Genomic DNA, 24,969 nt, shown 5'->3' with positions numbered 1-24,969 from the left:
GCCCATGGTCACTGGTATAAATGAAGTCAGCAGGGAATTGCATGGGAGTTACCTAGGGCAGACTTGGTCCCAAAATAAACTGGGTCACTTGTTACAGCTGTTCAAAGAGATGTAAGGCTTCATTTCTCAAGAAATTCTTACTCTTAGGCAGGTTAACATACCCACTAGCTTAAACAGCTGTGTTAATACATATTCTTAAAGACAGTGTTTCTTAATTCTGAACAGTGACTTACACTTGTCTCTTAACCTGCTCATCTTATATTAACCTGTCTAAACTGAATTCAAATCAGCCCTTGCAAATTAGTTCACTTTATTTTGAGCCTATTACTGCTGTACAAGAGAATTTAGCAATTGCTTTGGTTTCGTAATTGTGCTGTCGACGAGCAAATTAGTTAGCAGCAAAGGAGAAAGCCAGCATTTGCCTAATTGTCCTTAAATGCCATTCTTCCAAATCCAGACTCCCTTCTTAAGGCAGAGATGTTGACATGTCAATGATGGTTACAAGGTCACAAGTCCATTTGGAGGAAGGATCAATAATATAATTCATATCTCAGAATTCTTACTTCTCTGTAAATCACATTGGGTTCAAATTGGTTGGAGGCTCCAGTATCACTTTAAGGGCTCAGTACATGACGGATACCAGAAAATCATATTTTTATAATATTTTTAGTGATGAATCTATTACTTGGTGTTTTGTGAAATAAACCCTTAAGGCAGCAACAACAACAACAACAAAAGACTTGTGGGGATTTGAAAGTAGCATGGTTCTAAACATATCATGCTTACAATTTTAAAACATTACTTCAAAAGCTCAATTTTAATATTTTCCCTAAAATGCTTTTAAAGTAATCTAAGGGTGGGACTCTATTAAATGACTACGAATTAATCCTAGGTTTTTTAAAAAGGCATATGTGACTGTATAAATAATGATATTAACTGCAATTCTATCAAATGATTTAAAAGACTTGACATAAAAATACATCTTTCCTTTAGTTTCTTAGAACTTGTTTTTAGTAGAAAAAATATAAATCCTATGTTCACAGAAAATGCAAATAAAAAATATTTCTCAAGTGACACCTTAAAGAGAAATGGCGTCCTTATTTTGTGAAAAATCATATTCTGAAGAATTCTTATTTGCCCTCAAAAGTAAAATCATATTTACTAAATCTAGCATCTTTGAAGAAAAAATTCGAGATTGAGGACAATGTCCAGTTTTCAAAATTTCTACAGCAGCAGTACTGGAGGGTTAGCCAGCCTAATTTTGTTAGTGATGTTTATCACTTTTATTGTGACCTGATGCTGAAGCTGAAGCTCCAATACTTGGGCCACCTGACTCAAAGGGCTGACTCATTGGAAAAAAATCCTTATACAGGAAAGACTGAAGGCTAAAGGAGAAGGGGGCGGCAAAGGATGAAATAATCAGAAAGCATCACCGACTCAATGGACATAAGTTTGGGCAAACTCTGGGAGATAGTGGAGGACAGAGGAGCCTAGCTTGCTGCAGTGCATGGGGCTGCAAAGTCAGACACATCTTAGCGACTGAAAAACAAGACCCGTGACATGAACAGCACCTCTCAGAGAAAGGAAAGCATCAGGTCTTAGGTGGTGAGAATGAAGCAAAGCAATGCAAAGCTTGACTAGTACTTCCATTGTTTTTTTCTTTTTGAAAGACAGGAGACAGCCTAGCTTCTCCTGAGACAGAGTGATGTAAATGAACAAAAGTATCTTCTCTGAGAGGCATCCCACTAGTCACCATGAATGGCTGAACAAAAAGAGGCCGTCCATCTGGGCATACAGATGGTAGGTGCTGAATATAAGATGCGAAGATGGGAGACTGGAGTGGGTCAGGTGTAGATGCTGTTGGGTGCCATCCACAGGAGGACAGCAGACCCAACATCATGTAGCATCGTCAACTGCCCTCCCCTCCCCTCCCCTCCCCTGTCTTTCTTTTCTGTTGACATAGAAGAACTGTATTTATTTTTGAGATGAAGCACGTGATAAAACAGCATGTTTGTATTCTCACATGTAACATATACAATTTTGGAGTCTGAATGAATATGCACTAAAATATTAAAACTGACTTATTTAGAAGAAGAAAAGGTAACTGAGCATTAAAGAAAAGCCTACCTAGATGTACTTTAGTTTACTACAATAGACAGTATTTTCCAATCATGGTGGCAGCTATCATGGACTGCCTGTACGTAACTGCCATTCCTCTTTCCTCCCTACTAACAAAACCCTGCCTTACAGGCAGCAAGATGTCAGGGCCGGGGACAAAGCGGTCCACCCCTCCCTTTTCACCAATGCCCAGCCAACGGAGGATATGCGGTCCGCCCCATCAGAGAGACATAGGGATAAATCTCTTTGGGCATCTCCAAGATATTCCTCCCTGATACGAGCAGGATGGGGAGAAATTTCACTTACTGCTGTCTACTTTGCTTCCTGCTTTGGTTCGGGACACTGTCATTTGAAGAAATGCTGCTGAGTTGTTACAGCCACTTTGTAACACCAAGGATGACAGAACAAACACATCCAAGAAAATCTTGATGTCTTCCTGCCCTGTCCTTTCTCAGCTACTCTAAGTGGATAAAAATTGCCATTTATTTTCCCGGCCCATTTGTAAGTCATTTCAGCTCTGTCCCTCTGAAGGAAGGAAATGGAGGGTTAGCTAAACTGAAGGCTGTTCTCCACAAACGCTACTCTGTATAGATCTGCCAGTTTTTCTGTTACTTCAGAGATGGAGTTACCAGATTCAACTGCTTTATCAAGAATTGTTTCATAAAGTGGATACCAGGTTGGTCAAAACTATTGAGCAGTTATGAGAAACGTGTTTGATGATTTAATTAAAACGGGAACTGTATACTGAAGATAGTACCTGGTATATGAAAGCACTTAATTAAAATATGTTAGACCACTGATCAGTGAAGTTAGGGTGGAGGAAGTTAAAAGGGTGAGGAACACACACAGAATGTCCCCACCCAGCTGAGGGCGTGCTGCCCAGGGGAGATCCTGTAGATATTAAGAACTGACCTTTCAAATGGGAAATGTGAAGTTCTGTGTTAGACAAAAATAATTATATGGTGTGTTCTTCTAAGTATGAATTTAATCAAAATAAACTGCCAAATCTTTCAAAGAATCCACTGAAGAATTTAATGTATTCATTTCATGAGTTCCTCATAATAAGCTCTCTGATGTTATCTACTGACATCATTGATTAAAGGCATTTTTATTACAAAAAGCTTCTATTTTTTTCCATAATTGATGACATATAAAATTAAACATGTCAAAAGAGTAAAAAGGGAGACAATAACACTAAATTCCCTGTAGACAAAATTTTGTTATGACAAATAATATTTAATCAAAGCAGAACCAGTTACCTTTTCCCCCAACATAATTCTTGAGATGTGATGCTCACAATCAAATGGGAGTGACTCAATTACTCTGCTTCCTAACTTTCAAAGATTTACTAGCAGTCTGGCTTACAAAAAAAACCAAACAAACCCTGAATCACTTGAGACACTCAGATCATCAGACGTCACCAAATTTTGAAACCAATCAATAAAACAATTTCAACAAGGTGTGATGACAGAATAGAAATTAAATCAACAGTGTACATATACTCCAAGTGGCACATGTACTTAGCTTCCCATTAAGGCTCAGGGGAAAAAAAATTAGGTAAACTGAAAACATTTGAAAGATCAGTTTCATCTAGCTCAAAGGTTGTCACCAACATTAATCAGATCAGAAAGTCAGTGGATATATTGTACTTAAGAAACATCATTTTAGGATGCTAAAACATTTCTTGGAATCTAGTTAGAAGAAGAGAGACCACAGTGAATTTCAAAATTAACAACTCTAAAGCAATGAATACAACCTCACTCTGCTCATAGAAGAGTGTTGGCTCAGGTGAAACACAGGGGCTGGTGAATAGGACTAAATAACTGTCTAGTGGCTAAACGAACGGATGAATGGATAATTGGGTGAACAAATGAAAGAATGTCATGAGAAACTTATCAGGAGAGTTTCAAAAATTAAGAGAGAGAAAGAGAAAGCATAATCTGCATTAAAAACTTACTTATTCCATGCTTGTCTAAGGTTTTTAGAGCTGTACAGGGTAAAGCGTTCTGAAATAAAAAAGAAAAATGATAAACAGTCTTTATTTCAAATGTCCATATTGACAGTATGTTTAAAAAAAAAAAACTTTTAAAATGTTACTGTTGGATTTAGCCATAGTTATGCTAGACAAACTAGGTCTTCACCTCAGATTAAACAGTTATAAAGAGTCAACCAAGAAGAGCTTAACACTTTAAGCAACGAAAGATTGTCTTCTTTTGTCTAGAGTGGCTTGTTTCATAACCTGGCTTCCTAGTAATTCTCTCTTAGAATAAGTTTTAACTGGGTTGAAAAAAGAAATACAAGTTCCAAACCTGCAAACTATAGGTACATTTATAGAAGAATACTGACACACCAGTCCAGTGAAACCTGCTGTTTTCTCAATGAAGACATCTCTTTTTTTTTTTTTAACATTTTAAAATATTTATTTTTAATTAAAAAAAATTTTATACAGTTTTTAAAGGTTACTTTCCATTTACAATTATTACAAAATATTGGCTGTATTCCCCGTTTCTATGATACATTCTTGAGCCTATCTTATACCCAGCAGTTTGTGCCTCCAATTCCCCATCTCTACACTGCTCCTCCACCCCCTACCCCACCGGTAAACACCAGTTTGTTCTCTGTATCCATCTGTCTGCTTCTTTTTGGTTATTTTCACTAGTTTGTTGTATTTTTTTAGATCCCACATATAAGTGATACAGCATTTGTTTTTATCTGTCTTATTCCACATAGCATAATGCCTTCCAAGTCCATCCATGTTAGTTCATTCCTGGGTTCTTCATTTCTTCCTACGTTTCCACATTTTTGTCTGGGGTCCTTTTCTTCTACTTTAAGGACTCCCTTTATTCTTGTTGTAGTGCAGGACTTGGAATGTTTGTATATTCTCTAGAACATGAGGTCATATGGCACCCCACTCCACTACTCTTGCCTGGAAAGTCCCATGGACGGAGGAGCCTGGTGGGCTGCAGTCCATGGGGTCGCTAAGAGTCGGACACGACTGAGCGACTTCATTTTCACTTTTCATTTTCATGCATTGGAGAAGGAAATGGCAACCCACTCCAGTGTTCTTGCCTGGAGAATCCCAGGGATGGGGGAGCCTGGTGGGCTGCTGTCTATGGGGTCGCACAGAGTTGGACACGACTGAAGCGACTCAGCAGCAGCAGCAGCATGCTAAGCAAAATAAGTCAGACAAAGACAGAAACTGCACGATCTGTCTTCTGTGTGGAATCTAAAGAAATACTTAAACTCATGGAAGCAGAGAGCAGACAAGAGCTGTGGCTGAGGTGCAGAGCTGGAGATGGGCAAAGAGATGAAAGCAGTCAAAGGGTATGAACTTCCAGTTATAAGATGAATAGGTTCTGGGGCTGTTATGTAAAGCGTGGTGACTGTAGTTAACAATACTGCATTGCATATTTACTTGAAAGTTGCCAAGACAGTAGATTTTTAAAGCTCTCACTACAAAATAAAAAATTAAAACTATGTGAAGTAATGGCTGTGTTAACCAAACTTACGGCAGCATTTTGTAATATATTCACATATAAAATAACTGTGTTGTATATATTAGACTTACACAGTGCTGTCAGTTATAACCCAATATAGTTGAGGGAAAAGATGGTGTTCTACCAAATAAAACATGGAGGTCTGATGTAGAGTGCAAGGGACACTTTGGGTTGGGTGGCGAAGGAAGGTGAATTTCAAATAAAAGAGTCAATCAACACAATAAACAAAGATCCCACTGGAAACCTGGGTGGAGTTTCATTGAAATATGTATTTATCTGAAAAGGCTGATATATAATTTTGTATATAAAAATATATTGTATCTTTCCATTTATTTAAAATATTTTTTGATTATGCAATTTTACCTATAGGAATTTACCTAAAAAGTGAATTGAATGGTAAAAGTCAAGTGAACAAAAATATATGCACAACAATATTTATCAAACAACTTTTTTTTCATTGAAGAACAGTGATTTACAATACTATAGAAGTTTCAGGTGTAAAACATAGGGATTCAATATTTTTATAGATTACATGTCATTTAAAGTTATTACAAAATAATGGCTATATCTCTCTGTGCTGTACAATAAATTCTTGTTATTTGTTTAACTTACACCCGCTCACTTCAGTTCAGTCGCTCAGTCATATTTGACTCTTTGTGACCCCATGAATCGCAGCACGCCAGGCCTCCCTGTCCATCACCAACTCCCGGAGTCCACCCAAACCCATGTCCACTGAGTCGGTGATGCCATCCAACCATCTCATCCTCTGCTGTCCCCTTCTCCTCCTGCCCTCAATTGTTCCCAGCATCAGGGTCTTTTTCAATGAGTCAGCTCTTCGCATCAGGTGGCCAAAGTGTTGGAGTTTCAGCTTCAACATCAGTCCTTCCAAAGAACACCCAGGACTGATCTCCTTTAGGATGGACTGACTGGATCTCCTTGCAGTCCAAGGGACTCTCAAGAGTCTTCTCCAACACCACAGTTCAAAAGCATCAATACTTTGGCTCTCAGCTTTCTTTATAGTCCAACTCTCACATCCGTACATGACTACTGGGAAAACCAGGGCCTTGACTAGACAGACCTTTGTTGGCAAAGTAATGTCTCTGCTTTTTAATATGCTGTCTAGGTTGGTCATAACTTTCCTTCCAAGGAGTAAGCGTCTTTTAATTTCATGGCTGCGCAGTGATTTTGGAGCCCCCCAAAATAAAGTCTGTCACTATTTCCACTGTTTCCCCATCTATTTCCCATGAAGTTATAGGACCAGATGCCATGATCTTCATTTTCTGAATGTTGAGCTTAAAGCCAACTTTTTCACTCTCCTCTTTCACTTTCATCAAGAGGCTCTTTAGTTCTTCTTCACTTTCTGCCATAAGGGTGGCATCATCAGCATATCTGAGATTATTGATATTTCTCCTGGCAATCTTGATTCCAGCTTGTGCTTCCTCCAGCCCAATGTTTCTCATGATGTACTCTGCATATAAGTTAAATAAGCAGGGTGATAATATACAGCCTTGACGTACTCCTTTCCCTATTTGGAACCAGTCTGTTGTTCCATGTCCAGTTCTAACTGTTGCTTCCTGACCTGCATACAGGTTTCTCAAGAGGCAGGTCAGGTGGTCTGGTATTCCCATCTCTTTCAGAATTTTCCACAGTTTATTGTGACCCACACAGTCAAAGGCTTTGGCATAGTCAATAAAGCAGAAATAGATGTTTTTCTGCAGCTCTCTTGCTTTTCCGATGATCCAGTGGATGTTGGCAATTTGATCTCTGGTTCCTCTGCCTTTTCTAAAACCAGCTTGAACATCTGGAAGTTCACGGTTCATGTACTGCTGAAGCCTGGCTTGGAGAATTTTGAGCATTACTTTGCTAGCGTGTGAGACATGCCAGTGTCTCTTAAACTTAGCTTTTAAGGACTTCCCTGGTGGCACATTTGGTAAAGAATCTGCCTTCAATGCAGTAGACTGCCTGCAATGCTAGAGACTAGAGTTCAATCTCTCGATCAGGAAGATCCCCTGGAGAAGGAAATGGCAACCCACTGCAGTTTCTTGCCTAGGTAATCCCATGGACAGAGGAGCCTGGAGGGCTATAGTCCATGGGGTCGCAAGAGTTGATCACAACTTAGTGATTAAGCCTCCACCTAACATAGCTTTTAATATAAAATATAGGAAAAAGTGTACTTTGATAAAGGTTCAGAAAAATGTTTATTTTTTAAAATCTTTCCATTTAGAAAGGATTTGTGCATACAGTAGAATTAAGTGATTTCTTTTTCATATTGATCTCATTTCTTTTTCATAATTTAATACTTAATAGACTTAATTCTGCTTTATACTAGTTGGTACCTTTTGTTGATGTTATCCGCTTTGAATTATAAGTTTTTAAGAAGAGAATCCAAATGATTTATATTGCTTTTGCTTTGGTATGTTTCACATGTAACAACACTGTTAGATAAAAAGAACAAAAAGAAATTTAAGAACATACTTAGCTTCCTATCTCTAAATACAGAGTTTATTCAAAAGAAATGACTAGAAATCTGTGCAATGATTCATTCATTCAACTACTATTCACTGAGCAACTACTGTGGGCCAATATACTTCTTGGAATGGAAGATATGGGAGAGAACCAAAGAGAAGACCTTCTTGCCTGCAAGCCGCTCATATTCCAGGAGGGGATGTGAACCTGGAAGAACAGAGTGGCTGGAGCAGGCAGCCCGGGAAGATGGGTGGAGGGCTGGCTCACGCAGATTCTGTGGCCTTTAGCTTGTGATTTAGAATTTTTTTTAAAGGTTCACTCTGGCCTCTGTTTGAATACACTACCATTGGAGGCAAAGACGGAAGCTGGGAGATCGATAAAGGTTATCACAACAGTCTAGGAGAGACAGGACGCGACACGGGCTATGGCAACAGAGTGAACGCAGAGGGAGAAGACAAGCTGAAAACATTTTCAAGGTAGAGCAAGTAAGATGTGCTGATGAACTGGACACGGGGTGACAGAAAGGTAGGCGTTGGGGTGGCTCGTGCAGCACTTATCACTCTCTAATTTCCATGTTTCAAAGATTTGGAATTTCATCAGTTCAGTTCAGTCACTCACTCATGACCGACTCTTTGCGACCCCATGAACCGCAGCACGCCAGGCCTCCCTGTCCATCACCAACTCCCCGAGTTTACCCAAACTCATGTCCATCGAGTCAGTGATGCCATCCAACCATCTCGTCCTCTGTCATCCCCTTCTCCTCCTGCCCTCAATCTTTCCCAGCATCAGGGTCTTTTCCAATGAGTCAGCTCTTCGCATCAGGTAATATTACTCTGAGAATGCATTAATACTCCCATGATGACTCAGAAACTATTTGACATTTGCATGGGTTTCAGTCATCTTTTAAGCAGAGGTAGTTGTCAAAATATTTGATACTCTGCAAGGCTTGGACCAATCAGTACAGAAACTAGCCATTATGCTTCAGTGGTGTGCACCAGCTGAGAAGTAGCCCTGATTACAAACAGTCACTGTTTTAAAGCTACAGGCAAAAGCGCTCACCAGCAATTATGTACTTATTTGGTTCACAAGAATGTGTAACATTTGCATTTATTCTCTACTAGACTGCATTACATAAGACCCAACATAATTCAGTCAGTTGGTGTAGAACAGAAACGTAAAGCCGTATTCTAGGTTTGAGAATTAACTGACAAAGAAAGGAGAAATGGCAAGAATAGCTTTTTATGGAGGTTTAGAAAAATTACTATTATGTATAATAAATATAGTCTGGTATTTTAAAAGCAAGATATATTTAAAAAATTAATTACCTCAAATGTCCTTGTAATACAAATTTGATCTCCTTAACTTTGTACTCCCCACATGCAATTTTAATAATTTGCTATCATTTCAGGAAGGAAGAAGAATTCCATTCCAGATAACATTAATACAATCTTGCATTTCCTAATAAATTATCATTCTTAGCAATTAAGGACTGCACACAAATATGAGCTCTAAGGATTGCCTCTATTTAGAGTTTGACAGGATATGCTAATAGAAAATTTTTTTTCAGAAATACATCAGTTTTAGCTATGCATAAAAGAGCCAAAATTGATAGCAAAACATGCCACATGAAAGTGGAAAAAATAACAAAGTCTTCCTCCTTTACTTTCCATCACTACTCACATGAACTCTTTTTTTTTTTTACTTTGTATTTTGTATTGAGATACAGCTGATTAACAATGCTGTGATAGATTCAGGTGAACAGCGAAGGGCCTCAGCCATGCATACACATGTACCCATTCCCCCCCAAACTCCCCTCCCATCCGGATGCCAGGTAACACTGAGCAGAGTTCCCTGTGCTCTACGCAGGACCTGCTGGTTATCCATTTTAAATACAGCAGTGTGTATAATCCATCCCTACCTCCCTAACTATCGCCTCCCCCATCCCTCCCACCAGCAACTGTAAGTTCCTTCTTTGTCTGTGAGTCTCTGTGTGTTTCCTAAGTTCATCTGTCTCATTTCTTTTTAGATTCCACATATAAGGGACGTCAAACTCTAAATTCTTCTAGCAAATGTCACCTGCCACTGGCTCGTACGCCAGGCACTCCATGCACCACGGGCACACAGAAATGAGGACATCCTGCTTATAATTCGGTGGCCCAGAAAGTAAATACAGAATTACCAACACGGTGAAAAGTGCTTCACTGTGGATATGGACACAGTCCCCTGGGAGCCCAGAGGCAGCGCCACTAACTGCATCTGTTTTCTTTTCCAAATGAAGACAGGATAAACTCAAATATCTGAAGCTAGTGCCGGTAACACACAAGACCTGATCTCTTGCATCAACATCGTTCAGATCTTAACTGTCAAAGCACACAATTTCAAACAGAGCTATTTCCAACATTTTCTGATAACGTTTAGAATTAGACGTTTTAAATTCTATTTTGAAAACAATTGCATCATAAGTAAAAATAATGTTCCATTAGCATGAAAGCAACCTAATTCACTAGGTAAGTTTTGAAAACAAAAAGGGGCTTAAATGACTGTCCCAAATCAGGAAGAGGTGTATTTAATAAAACAGTCAACTGCTTATGCACGATTTTCAGATTATTCCAGTATTTGATTAGGAGTGCCTCACACTGTTCTCCTTTAGTTAGGTTTATTCTGTCACTACTTTAACGTCAGCTTTCTCTTTTCAATTATGTTTAAACTAGAAGTTTAGAATGCGGTGATTTAAAGCACTGGCTAACTCACAGTGTAACTGAGAAGTGCAATTAATTTAAACCTGCAGGCTGATTTTCACCTTCTCCTCTTATTGCAGGGACGGCAGAGGATGGTCGCACCCAGCAGGGAGCCAGGGAGGAGAGCTCAGAGAGAAGAAATAGCTTGTTCTGCGATGTGATGGGGGTGGGGGACAGAGGCTGGAAAGGTTTTGCTCACACCGCCATGCTTATAGGCAGTGATTCGCTGCAATTTCATGGGGAAATACTGGTGAACAATGCTATACATTCTGAACTTTCCCAGCTGAAAAGAGCTACATCTGAGATGCAGACATAAAGAATGGACTTGTGGACATAGGGTAGGAAGGAGAGGGTGGGATGAATTCAGAGAGTCGCACTGACATATATACACTCCCATGTGCAAAACAGATAGCTAGTGGGAAACTGCCGTATAGCCCAGTGAGCTCAGCTTGGCGCCGTGTGATGCCCTCGGCGCCCTGTGATGCCCTTGGCGCCCTGTGATGACCTCGGCGCCCTGTGATGACCTCGAGGGGTGAAATGGGAGGCGGTGGGAAGGAGCCTCAAGAGGGAAGGTACATACGTAAACATATGGTCAAATCATGTTGCTGTACAGCAGAAACTAACACAACATTGTAAAGCAAGTATGCTCTAAATAAAAAATTTAATTTAATTAAAAATAAGAGAGCAAAGAGCAAGGGGAAGAAAAAGAACTAAACCTGAATGCCTTGAGGCAGTGAGAAAACAAATAAAACCTAAACTGGAATTTTCCCATTTGCTTATACGTACATACTGTATACTCTAGGAGGGTACTTTTAATTTTTATTTTCCGTATGTCCTTCTCACCAGCGTATTTTTTGGATCTCATAAGACACCGCTATGGTTTTAACTTCAACAATGGGAAAACTTATAAATAAGTAGTCAAAAAACCAACCAACTAAAAACTCCAATAATGTTCAACGGACTTGGAAGGCTAATCCAGGATTTTTAAGAACACTTCTCTTTCTTTTTTTGGATTTAATAGCAGTGAATTTTTAAATAATATCCTGGAATAACTGTAAATCAATATATAAATGAGTGCATCCAAAATGCCCTAGGAAATGTTAGATGTACTTTATAATGAATGCCTCTAAACCATATATTCATCTATTCAAAATTTCCATTCGTTAGGGTTATTTTGCATTTTAACAAATGCATTTAGTCTTGCCTCCTGAGCCTGTCAGAAAGTAGTAACAACTGAAGCCAAGAGCTGTGGCCGAGCTATCATCTGGCTTAGGTATTGAACCTGATGCCTGTCTCAAGACAGTTTCAGTGGAGCAAAAAGGGTCCAGTCCTCCACAAGGATGAACAGTAAACAAAGTCACGGATCACTCTCTGATGTTCCCAACTATCCCTCTAATTGCTTATGTGGCAGATTATAGCCATGAATCCTTTAGAAGACATGAGTAGTCCTCATTCGCTCACTTGCTCTACAAATACTTCTCATGTACATACTGTTTGCCAGGCACTCTGGGAAATCGGCGCACAAAACCTACAAGGTCATCCACAGCCTACAGTGACTCATGGAAGCCAGCGTCAAGGGGCCATCCATAGGAGAAAATTCTATTTACAGGTGTTCAAAAGAATCTGTATGCAAAATTGACTTTCTTATAGTTATTAGGAAAACCAAGCCAGTGGTCAACGTTTCAGCTGATATTCTGGCCAAGATATAGAAAAGTTGGATCTAAAATATCTATAGTCCTCAGACCGGAAGTAAGAGTTCATGCATAACAGATGAGAGTTTGGGGCTTCCCAAGTGGCTCAGTGGTAAAGAATCTGCCTGCCAATACAAGAGACTCAGGAGACCTGGGTTTGATCCCTGGGGAAGATCCCCTGGAGAAGGGCTCGGCAGCCCACTCCAGTGTTCTTGCCTGGAGAATCCCATGGACAGAGGGGCCTGGCAGGCTACAGTCCGCAGGGTCGCCAAGAATTGGACACACCTGAGTGACTGAACAGGCATTCACACAGGCAGATGAGAGTCTATCCCAGAGAGGGTTACACTTGTTCCAAAATACAGGGATTTTTAGATGTCTCAGCTCCAAAAAAGCACAGTAATCCAAAAAGGCATTTTAGAAAAGTTCGTGTGTCTGCACAACTGCAACTCACAGCTTTAAAACACTTGCTATCCCCCAAATATATACTGGCTGTGATCTGACACAGCCCCAGCATTACCAGCGAGAGGCTCTGATGTGACACGTTAACTCAGAACAGAATCATACTGCCCTGTTGCAAAACCCAGAGGGGTTTCCTGCAAAGGCCGAGTAGCCATCTTCAGTCCTGGAAACAGGGGACTGAAACGTCCTGCCGTGACCTGGCTGCAGCAAATCATCCTTTCATTACCAACAGTGTGTGTTTTCAGAGAGCAATCTCTGGGCTTCCCTGGTGACTCAGTGGTAAAGAATCCACCTGCAAATGCAGGAGACAGGGGTTCGATCCCTGGCCCGGGAAGATCCCACATGCTGCAGAGCAACTAAGCCCATGTGCCACGACAATTGAGACTGTGCTCTACAGCCCCGGAGCCTCAAGTACTGAGCTCATGCTCTGCAACTACTAAAGCCTGAGCTCCACAACACAAGAGAAGCCTCCACAAGGAGAAAACTGCACACCACAGCTGGAGAAAACCCCGCACGGAGCAGTGAAGACCCAGCACAGCCCAGATACATAAATTAATTAAACGGAGAAAAAAAGAACAATCTCTGAGCAACTTCTAGAAACAAACATCTACTCTATTCGTTAAACATTCTTACTTCCTATGGCATTTGGTTTTCCTAACAGATAAACATAGAGATATGGGTTTGTGTGTGCATATTCCCAGCTGAGGTCATTACACCAGCCACACCTTTCTCAACCTAAAACTTACAGGACACTTCTCTTGCCAGTTTAATCTGTTGGGCATTTATCATAAAGTGTACTAGTCACCAATAAGACGGAATCTTTTACAGCTCCCAGAAAAGAAAGGAGAAGAAAGATTTTGTGTCTCGGTCTCCATGCATCCCCACCATGCCTCCATGCAAACTCTCCACAGGGAGAAAGAGATCAGGAAGACGGCACCTTCGAGGGGAAATGTGAGCCATCAGTACCGCAGGTCCCCTACATATGAACCTTCAAGGTGCGAACTTTCAAAGACGTGAATGTGTGTCTGGCTGCAGCAAGGAATGTCAGGTGTGAGTGAAGCTGCAGCTTGCCCCGTCCCCTCCTGCTGACAGCCCTTCAGCCCCACCGCCTCCCCCTCCTCCCCTTCCTCCAGTCAGTCTTCCTGCCTGTTCACTCGATGGCAGCCCCTGTATGTCAGCTATTATATACTGCACTACTGTACTTTTCAAGGTATTATAGTCTAAGATTAAAAATGTTTTCATTATTGTTTGCTTTTTATGTATTATTTATGTGAAAAGTCTTATAAACCTATAACAGTACAGTACTCTATATCCGATTGTGTTAGCTTGGTACTTAGGCTAACTTTGTTGGGCTTCATGAACAAACTGGATTTAGAACACACTCTCCGAATAGAATGCGTTCGTATGTAGGGGACATACTGTGGTCTGATCACTTCTTTCTACCAATGACTAAACTGAGGTTAGAAAGGTTGAGTTGCCTGAGGTCATGATACACGCAAGTGGCAGAGGCTGAACCAGGATTCAGCTCCTGGTTTATCGCTTGTTACCAAAGAGCTGGGTGATCCAAGCCTCCTATTTGATATTTAGCACACATGTCCTGTGTCCTATTGGTCTGCAACTTGATTTAGTCCACATAACAACACTGTGGGCGAGGGGATAAGATCTTCTCCATTTGACACACAGAGAAACCGAGGCACTGAGACACTGGGCACCTTGTCTGTGTCACATAGCTCACAAGCGGCAGAGCTGGGATCTGAACCCAGGCGGTCTGGATGTGGAGTCAAGGCTCGCAGCCACGACACCATGACATATCTGTATGTCTCCACTGGAAGAGACTTGAAGTTTGACCTCAGCAATGCACAATGCTGGCAGCAGCACCAGCAGATCAAAGTTCCTTTAACTAGCAGTTAAAAAACATGCACACTTCCAACTATAAGACCTTCTGGAAAAGGCAAAAAACTAGAGACGATAAAAAGATCACTGGTTGCCTAGAGGGGAGGAAGGGATGAATGAGGCGAGGACACAGGATTTTTTCAAGAGTGTGAAATCACTCTGCATAGTAAACATGTGTCCTGATACATCTGTCCAAACCCACATAATATACAGCACCAAAAGCAAAACCCTCAATTATGAACTCTGACGTATAATGATGTAGGTTTGTCAGCTGAACAAATGCACCACCCTGGTGGGGGATGTTGATAAGGAGGGAGGCTGTGCATGTGTGGGGACGGCAGGCATATGGAAAATTTCTCTACCTTCTGCTCAGTTTTGCTGTGAACCTTAAAATGCTCTAAAAAAAATTTAAGTCTACTGTACTTCCCTAGCGGTGCAGTGTTTAAGAATCCGCCTGGCAATGGTGGAGACACCGGTTTGATCCCTGGTCCGGGAAGATCCCACATGCCGTGGGGCGAGTAAGTCCATGCTCTGCAAGTACTGAAGGCTGTGCGCCCTAGAGCGCATGCTCCGCCACGAGAAAGCCCGCATGCCACGACTGGAGAGTGGCCGCCATTGCTGCAACTAGAGAGAGCCCACACGCAGAAGACCCGGCACAGCCAAACAGAGAAAGTAACGATGAAGTCTACTTTAGAAAGCGACAGTGACACAAGCAGTGCTCTCCCCACCCCCGACTCCCTTTCCGCACGTTGCAGAGCCTCAGCCTTTTAGTTTAGAACAAATCGGTCTCGTGTTCATGGGAAATGCCAGACAAATGTCCGCCAAGTTCCAGCGATCCTGGACATACTACTTAAAAGAAAAAAGACAGATCTTTCAGTGCCTCAGTTTCCTTCACAGATGGGAGAAATAGCAGTATTTACCTCCTAGAATTATTGTGAATCTTCAATAAGAAAACCCCCTCAAGAGCTGGGAAAAGTGTCTAACGCATAAGAAGCTTTCTATATCTGCTAGCTATTGCTACCACTGGAAATTACTGTTAATAATAAGCTTTAACAATGGATCATCTTGTACCGTTATGCTGTACATACACAAGGCAGACATAGGGTATATTGAAAGCGGTATTACTCCAGAGAGGGTAAATACTTAAATTCTAAATCACCCTCTGTGGCAAGAGTTAAAGAAATGAATAAAAATCACAGACAGGTGAATACTCTCAAACTCCTGTGAGTCTATGATTTTAATGCACTAGTGGAGAGCAAGGATTGGCTTTCTGAGACAATATCAATTGCCCTTTTTAAGTTGAGAGACTATGAGTTGATGCTACAAAGCTGGTTCCAGAGGCAAAACCATCTGTGCACATACACATTTATGTCTTTTCTCAATAATTTCAACTTTGTTCACCCCTACAGCGCTCACCAAGGGTGGGTGTAAGTTAAGGATATTTCACCACTATCTTAAAATGGAGCTAATTGCCAGTAGTCCATTTATTATGTGTTACTTAAATATTTGGGGGGTAAAATATTACTTAACTAAAATCTTAAATGGCAAATCATTCAATATCACAGTAATTCAAGTCTATGCCCCAACCAGTAACTCTGAAGAAGCTGAAGTTGAACGGTTCACCTACAAGACCTTTTAGAACTAACACCAAAAAAGATGTCCTTTTCATTATAGGGGACTGGAATGCAAAAGTAGGAAGTCAAGAAACACCTGGAGTAACAGGCAAATTTGGCCTTGGAATATGGAATGAAGAGGGCAAAGACTAATAGAGTTTTACCAAGAAAATGCACTGGTCATAACAAACACCCTCTTCCAACAACACAAGAGAAGACTCTACACATGGACATTACCAGACGGTCAACACCAAAATCAGATTGATTATATTCTTTGCAGCCAAAGATGGAGAAGCTCTATACAGTCAACAAAAACAAGATCAGGAGCTAACTGTGGCTCAGATCATGAACTCCTTATTGCCAAATTCAGACTGAAATTGAAGAAAGCAGGGAAAACCACCAGGCCATTCAGGTATGACCTAAATCCAATCCCTTATGACTATACAGTGGAAGTGAGAAATAGATTTAAGGGACTAGATCTGATAGATAGAGTGCCTGATGAACTATGGACGGAGGTTCGTGACATTGTACAGGAGACAGGGATCAAGACCATCCCCATGGAAGAGAAATGCAAAAAAGCAAAATGGCTGTCTGGGGAGGCCTTACAAATAGCTGTGAAAAGAAGAGAAGCGAAAAGCAAAGGAGAAAAGGAAAGATATAAGCATCTGAATGCAGAGTTCCAAAGAATAGCAAGGAGAGATAAGAAAGCCTTCCTCAGCGATCAATGCAAAGAAATAGAGGAAAACAACAGAATGGGAAAGACTAGAGATCTCTTCAAGAAAATTACAGATACCAAGGGAAAATTTAATGCAAAGATGGGCTCGATAAAAGACAGAAATGGTATGGACCTAACAGAAGCAGAAGATATTGAGAAGAGGTGGCAAGAATACACAGAAGAACTGTACAAAAAAGATCTTCACGACCCAGATAATCACGATGGTGTGATCACTGACCTAGAGCCAGACATCCTAGAATGTGAAGTCAAGTGGGCCTTAGAAAGCATCACTACAAACAAAGCAAGTGGAGGTGATGGAATTCCAGTTGAGCTATTTCAAATCCTGAAAGATGATGCTGTGAAAATGCTGCACTCAATATGCCAGCAAATTTGGAAAACTCAGCAGTGGCCACAGGACTGGAAAAGGTCAGTTTTCATTCCAATCCCAAAGAAAGGCAATGCCAAAGAATGCTCAAACTACTGCACAATTGCACTCATCTCACACACTAGTAAAGTAATGCTCAATATTCTCCAAGCCAGGCTTCAGCAATACTTGAACCATGAATTTCCAGTTGTTGAAGCTGGTTTTAGAAAAGGCAGAGTAACCAGAGATCAAATTGCCAACATATGCTGGATCATAGAAAAAGCAAGAGAGTTCTATTTCTGCTTTATTGACTATGCCAAAGCCTTTGACTGTGTGGATCACAATAAACTGTGGAAAATTCTGAAAGAGATGGGAATACCAGACCACCTGACCTGCCTCTTGAGAAATTTGTATGCAGGTCAGGAAGTAACAGTTAGAAGTGGACATGGAACAACAGACTGGTTCCAAATAGGAAAAGGAGTACGTCAAGGCTGTATATTGTCACCCTGCTTATTTAACTTCTATGCAGAGTACATCATGAGAAACGTTGGGCTGGAGGAAGCACAAGCTGGAATCAAGATTGCTGGGAGAAATATCAATAACCTCAGATAGGCAGATGATACCACCCTTATGGCAGAAAGTGAAGAGGAACGAAAAAGCCTCTTGATGAAGGTGAAAGAGGACAGTGAAAATGTTGGCTTAAAACTCAACATTCAGAAAACGAAGATCATGGCATCTGGTCCCATCACTTCATGGGAAATAGATGGGGAAACAGTGGAAACAGTGTCAGACTTATTTTGGGGGGCTCCAAAATCACTGCAGATGGTGACTGCAGCCATGAAATTAAAAGACGCTTACTCCTTGGAAGAAAAGTTATGACCAACCTAGATAGCATATTGAAAAGCAGAGACATTACTTTGTCAACAAAGGTCTGTCTAGTCAAGGCTATGGTTTTTCCAGTGGTCATATATGGATGTGAGAGTTGGACTGTAAAGAAAGCTGAGCACCAAAGAATTGATGCTTTTGAACTGTGGTGTTGGAGAAGACTCTTGAGAGTCCCTTGGACTGCAAGGAGATCCAACCAGTCCATTCTGAAGGAGATCAGCCCTGGGGTTTCTTTGGAAGGAATGATGCTAAAGCTGAAACTCCAGTACTTTGGCCACCTCATGTGAAGAGTTGACTCATTGGAAAAGACTCTGATGCTGGGAGGGACTGGGGGCAGGAGGAGAAGGGGACAACAGAGGATGAGATGGCTGGATGGCATCACTGACTCGATGGCCGTGAGTCTGAGTGAACTCCGGGAGTTGGTGATGGACAGGGAGGCCTGGAGTGCTGCAATTCATGGGGTCGCAAAGAGTCGGACACGACTGAGTGACTGAACTGAACTGAACTGAACGGAAAATCTTAAATTAAAAAAAAAAAAAAACAAGCTCTTTTCCTTCCACCTCTACATTAGCAAAAGAGTTATTGTTCCATAGTCATTATCGAGGGGTTTCCCAGGTGGCATTAGTGGTAAAGTGCCATTGCAGGAGAGATAAGAGACTCAGGTTCGATCCCTGGGTAGGCGAGATGCCCTGGAGGAGGGCATAGCAATCCACTCCATTATTCTTGCCTGGAGAATTTCAGGGACAGAGGAGCCTGGTGGGTTACAGTCCAAGGAGTCAAGAAGAGTCGGACATGACTGAAGTGACTGAGCACGCATGCACACAATTATTATCAGAAGAATTTCACTACATGTAATCTCACTACATTTTCTCTGACATTTCCTGGACAATGTTTGTCTCCCTCATTATGGATGCCCTCTAGTGAAGATAAATGGGAAATTCTTCAAGCAGATACCCAGAAAGTCTGTATAGACAGACCCTTCCTTGCACTGAAATGAATTTCTACAATTTATAAAGATATCTCCCCACAACAGGTTTGCCTATGGGAGAAGAGCTGAATTACTAGTTTACATTTTCAGTAATTATCATGATTTTGGGGTATTTAAAATTTTTATTTTATAGTGTTGGCCATATGTATGACTTTTTTCCCCTGCATATCAAATCCTTGGTCAGTTATAAGCGGACCTATGGGGAAAAGCCTACAGCCCATGTCTATGGCATCACTGTTAACTGGTATGAAAATAATTACTCCCTGAGCCTGGATTTGCTATTATGCACCCTTCTCAGCCCAGAGTCGTGGGCAGAAACCATCAATCAAGAGGAGTTCACACTTGAGATGAAGCCCCTTTCCATCTCTGTAACAGGTTCGTGACTTTTTGTAGCCAGCAGGTCCTTCAGAAAATATACAATATCAGTTTCCTCCTCTGCTCAAAAACCCTTCACTGATTCCTTTTGCACTTCGAGTAAAAATCCTAGCTCTTCACCTTGGCCATCAGGAACCCACCCCCACTGCTCCATTCGCGCTGACTTGTAATTTGTCTACTACCTGTCTCCCCTCTGGCACGGACGCCTCATAAACCACGGGCTTATCTGCTTTGTTCGCAACTGTGTCTTTGGCACTTCCAAGGCTGCCTGGCACCCAGGGAGCACTTGTTAAGAATCCGAGTACATGAGAGTGTCTGGAGCATCTGGCTCTTGCTGATTGAAACGTGAGCTCTCGGCTCCAGCATTTTCTCCCCTGCTCGCAGCCGCCCGTGACTCACAGCACAAGGGCCAGGATGAGAAAGTCCGAATGTCCAGACAGTGTACCCTTCTGGTCACGTTTAACACTGTTTAACTTCCTCTGCTATGTAAAGTTCATGTACCCCATAAATGTACTAATTAACTGGCTTTTTCACTGTGGGACTGTAGTGGCATTTACTGGGATGAGGAAGCACAGAGTTGAAAAAGGTGGTGGTCGATGGTGCAGGGAGACAGCTTTAAATGACCTGAGCCTTAGGGCAGGCAGACCCACAAGGTTTTAGCAATAAAATCTGAGATAGGACTTCCCTGGTGGCTCAGTGGTTAAGAATCTGGCTGCCAATGCAGGTTTGGGGGACACAGGTTTGATCCCAAGTCTCGGAAGATTTCACATGCCCATGGGGCCACTAAGCCCATATGCCACATCTACTGAACCCACAAGCCCCACCAGAGAAGGCACCACGGTGAGAAGGCTGCCCACCACAACTGCAGAGTAGCCGCTGCTCGCCACAAGCAGAGAAAGCCCGAGCGCAGGCAGCAACGAAGATCCAGCGCAGCCAAAAATGGATAATAAACAAATTAATAAAAAATCTGAGATGACGGCTATAGATTTGCAGAAGAATCTTTCAAGTCAATCTTTATAACCATCACATAGTTATATCCTTGAATATTCAGACATAACCCATGACTGTTACATTCGCTATCAATCACTCGAAAAAAAAAAAAAAGACATAAAGAGGTATTCTTGAGGAAAAGCATAAAGTGGGAAAGGAAATACCTGGTAGAGGACACAGTATAAATGGTACAATCCTAATTTGTAGATACATGCTCTTAACAATTTAAAAGCACCTTTATATTAGTTCAAATCTTCTTAAAAGTAAGTATGTAAAAGGTGGTAAACAGAATGTAAAAATGGATGATCTCATTTAACCGCCATAGGACTTCTGTGAGCTGGAGGGAGTGGATGGGAAGCTTCGAGAAAAGTAAGGAAGATGACCCCGCATGTCCACAGCTGTGCCCTAACAGCAGGCGTGGTCTCTGCAGGCCAACATCCTGTCAGGAAACTGCCCTCCTCTCAGCCTCCCTGCACTGAACATCCCACTAACAATTTCTACTGCTTGCAGCTTTCCCATCACCTTTTTAAAGACCAGGGGAAAGTCCTGAGGGGAACAAAGGCTTAGGCTTCAGATCTCCTCTGGGCTGCAAATCATGAAACTGAGCAGTTCCCATAACATGTACCAAGGACTGGACATTTAAAACTAAACATCCACAGAGGGAGTTTGGAGTTGACAATTTATTGGAAGCACAAGTTTCAGAGAAGATACCCATACTTAATGGAGGGTAACGTTAGCAGGTAACTTGCCAGGTGGTTCAACTGGGAAAGGATTCCACCTGTCAACGCAAGAGCTGCCGGAGACTCGGTTCGACCCCTGGGAAGATCCCCTGGAGAAGGAAACGGCAACTCACTCCAGTATTCTTGTCTGGAAAATTCCATGGATGGCGGAGCCTGGTGGGCTACAGTCCATGGGGTCACTAAGAGTAGGACACGACTGAGAGACTAAACCACCACCACCACCAAGGGTAACTTAGCAAGTAACATGATAACCACTCAGTTATTCTAAATACCAAATGAGATAATATGTTGAAATGTTTTGTAAGTAGTATTGATTAAAATACAACATAAATATAAGGTGTTATCATCATGGTATCTATTCCTGAAATAATTTACATCTTCCCTCTGGAATTAAGAAGTCTGGATCGATTTAGTTTGGGGACTTCAGTTCGGCCTGTGAATAGGCAGGACTGACAAGTTTTTTACCTCATTACAGAATCTGAGTACAACTAAATCCAAACTTGCCTGTTGCCTTCAAGGTCAGTATGTCTGTGGGCTTAGTTTTGGGCACAGAATGTTTAAAATATTATCATCTTGCAATTTGCTTCCAACAGCTAATTCTTTTTTTTTTTTTTTATCTTACTGCATTCACTGCAAGAAATTCTTGCAGACTTTCACAAACTTTCCTCAAGCTGCTTCTTGGATTAGATAACTTTCTCTTCAGAATAGTACAATTGCTTTAGAAATTCTCTGTTTCCTTGCTTGATTCAGGAAAATAGAATTATTTCAGTCTAATTTCATCATTTTGAATTGCTTCTGGTCTAGGAACATTTTTCTCTCCCTGAATTTTACAGTGGCTTCCTTTTCTAAACTCCTGAATAATAACTGGTCATTAAATAGTTGCTGAATGCCCCCTGTGTTGGAAGCATTTAAGAGATGAATACAAGTATCATATATGGACTCTACATGTTATTTGGGGCCCAAACTATTTCATACAAAAGTGATGTTTGTGGCTTCTAAATACAGAAATCAGATCTTTCTATTTTTTTTTTTTCTGGCTATTTTCTTGTTAGCCTAATTGTCAAGAAACTGTCCATTAGAAGAAAGTCAATGAGAAATTACAATATAGATGCAGAAACATGATGCCTCATGGTTCATTCTGCAAAAAAAGAGCACTGAATTGAAATCCAGGCTGAGATCTCCTGGGATCTACTTACCCCTGACAGTGATTTGGGGAAGTCCTTTAATATCTCTGACCTCGGCTCCTTGCCTGACGAAAGACTGAGCAGGGCGAGATGCCCATGGAACTTCTTTCTGCTGTAATGTTCAGCTTGCTCCAATAGTTAAGGCACAACCAAAACACCGCTTTCACTCCCAGCTCAAGGAGTTCCGCAGTTTTCCTTGACAGCAGGGAACTGCAAAATCTTTTCAGAATTCTCAATCCCTCACCCTGATTCTACCTGTCTGGAGAACCTCAAATGCCTATAATCTGCCTATAGAACCTATATTCTGCCCTGATCTGGGATTACCACAATTCTCAGGCCTGTTCCCTACAGACTGGCAGGTCATGCGAGGCAAACGTGGGCTTGCCTCACACAAGGCAGGACGTCCAGCATCCTAGCTTTATCTTCAGACAGGCAGTGTTCCAGCTCAGTTGAGTGCAGCTCTTTGTGACACCCTGGACTATAGCCCGCCAGACTCCTTTGTCCAGGGATTTCCCAGGCAAGAATACTGGAGCAGGTTGCCATTTTCTACTCCAGGGGATCTTCCTGACTCAGGGGTCGAATCTGTGTCTCCTGCATTGCTGGTAGATTCTTTACCACTGAGCCACCTGGGAAGCCCCACAATTCTACAAAATCCAATCAATCCCTCCAAAACATACACAAGATATGTTTTAAAAATGTTAATGCTTTGTCTTATATCCCCAAATTCCAAGCATCACTTCATCAGAGGTGTATGAGTCATGTGGCCTCTGCTGATGTAAAGCAGGCAGGACAGAGTGGTCCTGGGACCCAGATGGGGAAGACTCTTCTTGTCCCAGAAGGAAGTGGAGCAGAGGGCATTACACAAAAGCATGCTGGGAGGGAGTCACGGTGAACTCAGCGAAAGGGCAAATGTGGTCATTTTGCGATGGACTCTTACTTTTGATAGACAATGAGGTTTGGCTGGTGATGAATCTCATCAAAGGTGACAGAATGTAGCGCTAAGAATACCAGAGTGTCACCTCGCACCTCCGAGGCTGATCCACAGCAAGCATCCTGGAGATGGTGACAGAGGAGCCACTCTGGTACGAGAGGTGGGGGGAAGGTGGAGAGGGGGGGAGAGAAACATAGAGAGGACTGAAGGGAGAGGCAGAGAGGGAGAGACCTCTCATTTTTTTTATTATTGTGGTAAAATATAAATATTTTGTATTTATATTTTGTAAATATAAAATAATTATAATATAAAACACACTCTTTTAACCACCTTTAAGTGTACATTTCAGTGGCACTAATGCAGCCTTCAACAGCATCCACTTCTTAAATTTTCTACCTTCCTAAACTGAAACTCTGGCCCCATTAAACACTAAGCCCCCATTCCCCCTCCCTGCCCCTGGCACTGCCGGTGTACTTTCTGACTCTATGCATTTGATTATTCCAGGTACCTTGTACAAATGGAGGGTTTCCCAGGCGGTGCAGTGGCACAGCCGCCTGCCAAGCAAGAGATGCAGGTTCAATCCCTGGGTCGGGAAGATCCCCTGGGGGAGGACATGGCAACCCACTCCAGTACTTTTGCCTGGAGAATCCCACAGACAGAGGAGCCTGGTGGGCTACAGTCCATGGGGTTGCAAAAGAGTCGGACTCGACTTAGGGACTAAACAGCAGCAGCAGCAGGTACCTCATATAAGTGGAATCAAACAGTATTTGTCTATACCTACTATATACTGGCATGCATTTTTAGGGTTAACTTCATATATGGAGAGACCTCTCATTTGGAGATCATAAACCACAGAACTTGAGGCTGAGGGAAAAGAAATGAGAAGGCAATCAGGTTCAAAGAAGACAGACTCACTTCCCAATTCTTTAGAGAGAAATTTAAAGAGAAGCGAATGATGAAAGCTCCAAGGTTGGACTCCTTATTACATGTAACACACGCACGTGTGTGTGCACATGTGCCCCTGTGTGTTACGTATATTTATTTATTTTCTGCAGCTGTGGCCTGTCCCTGCTGCCTGGTTGCTATGGAGACCAGAGGTAAAGGAATTTTGTGTTAGCATAAATATAAGTGCAGAGGAGGACACATTCATGCTAAATACTAAAGAATAAATCCCAATTGTTATCTGACTGTTCCTTCAATATCTTAACAATTGTTCTCAAAATGTTCCTTCACTTTGGCCCTACTTTCCAAGGGAAAACGTGTTAAGCTCTGAGCTAAAATGGAGCAGTTGAGAAAGTAAGACCATCTTATTCACGCACATT

General features: G+C 41.7%; 1 protein-coding gene across 8 annotated transcripts in view; it reads right to left on the bottom strand.

Annotated features, from left to right (window-relative positions):
• Positions 1-24,969, bottom strand: part of CDK14 (cyclin dependent kinase 14) — a 659,101-nt gene that overhangs the window by 147,544 nt on the left and 486,588 nt on the right. For all 8 annotated transcript variants that reach the window (XM_061413377.1, XM_061413373.1, XM_061413375.1 and 5 more), the window contains one exon: positions 4,076-4,124. In XM_061413377.1, coding sequence (XP_061269361.1) covers positions 4,076-4,124 — 49 coding nt within the window. The remainder of the gene's footprint in view (positions 1-4,075; positions 4,125-24,969) is intronic.

This window comes from Bos javanicus, chromosome 4 (genome assembly GCF_032452875.1).
Source record: "Bos javanicus breed banteng chromosome 4, ARS-OSU_banteng_1.0, whole genome shotgun sequence".
Taxonomy (NCBI): domain Eukaryota; kingdom Metazoa; phylum Chordata; class Mammalia; order Artiodactyla; family Bovidae; genus Bos; species Bos javanicus.
The sequence above is the reverse complement of the archived record's forward strand: the minus strand, read 5'-3'. Positions and strand labels throughout refer to the sequence as shown.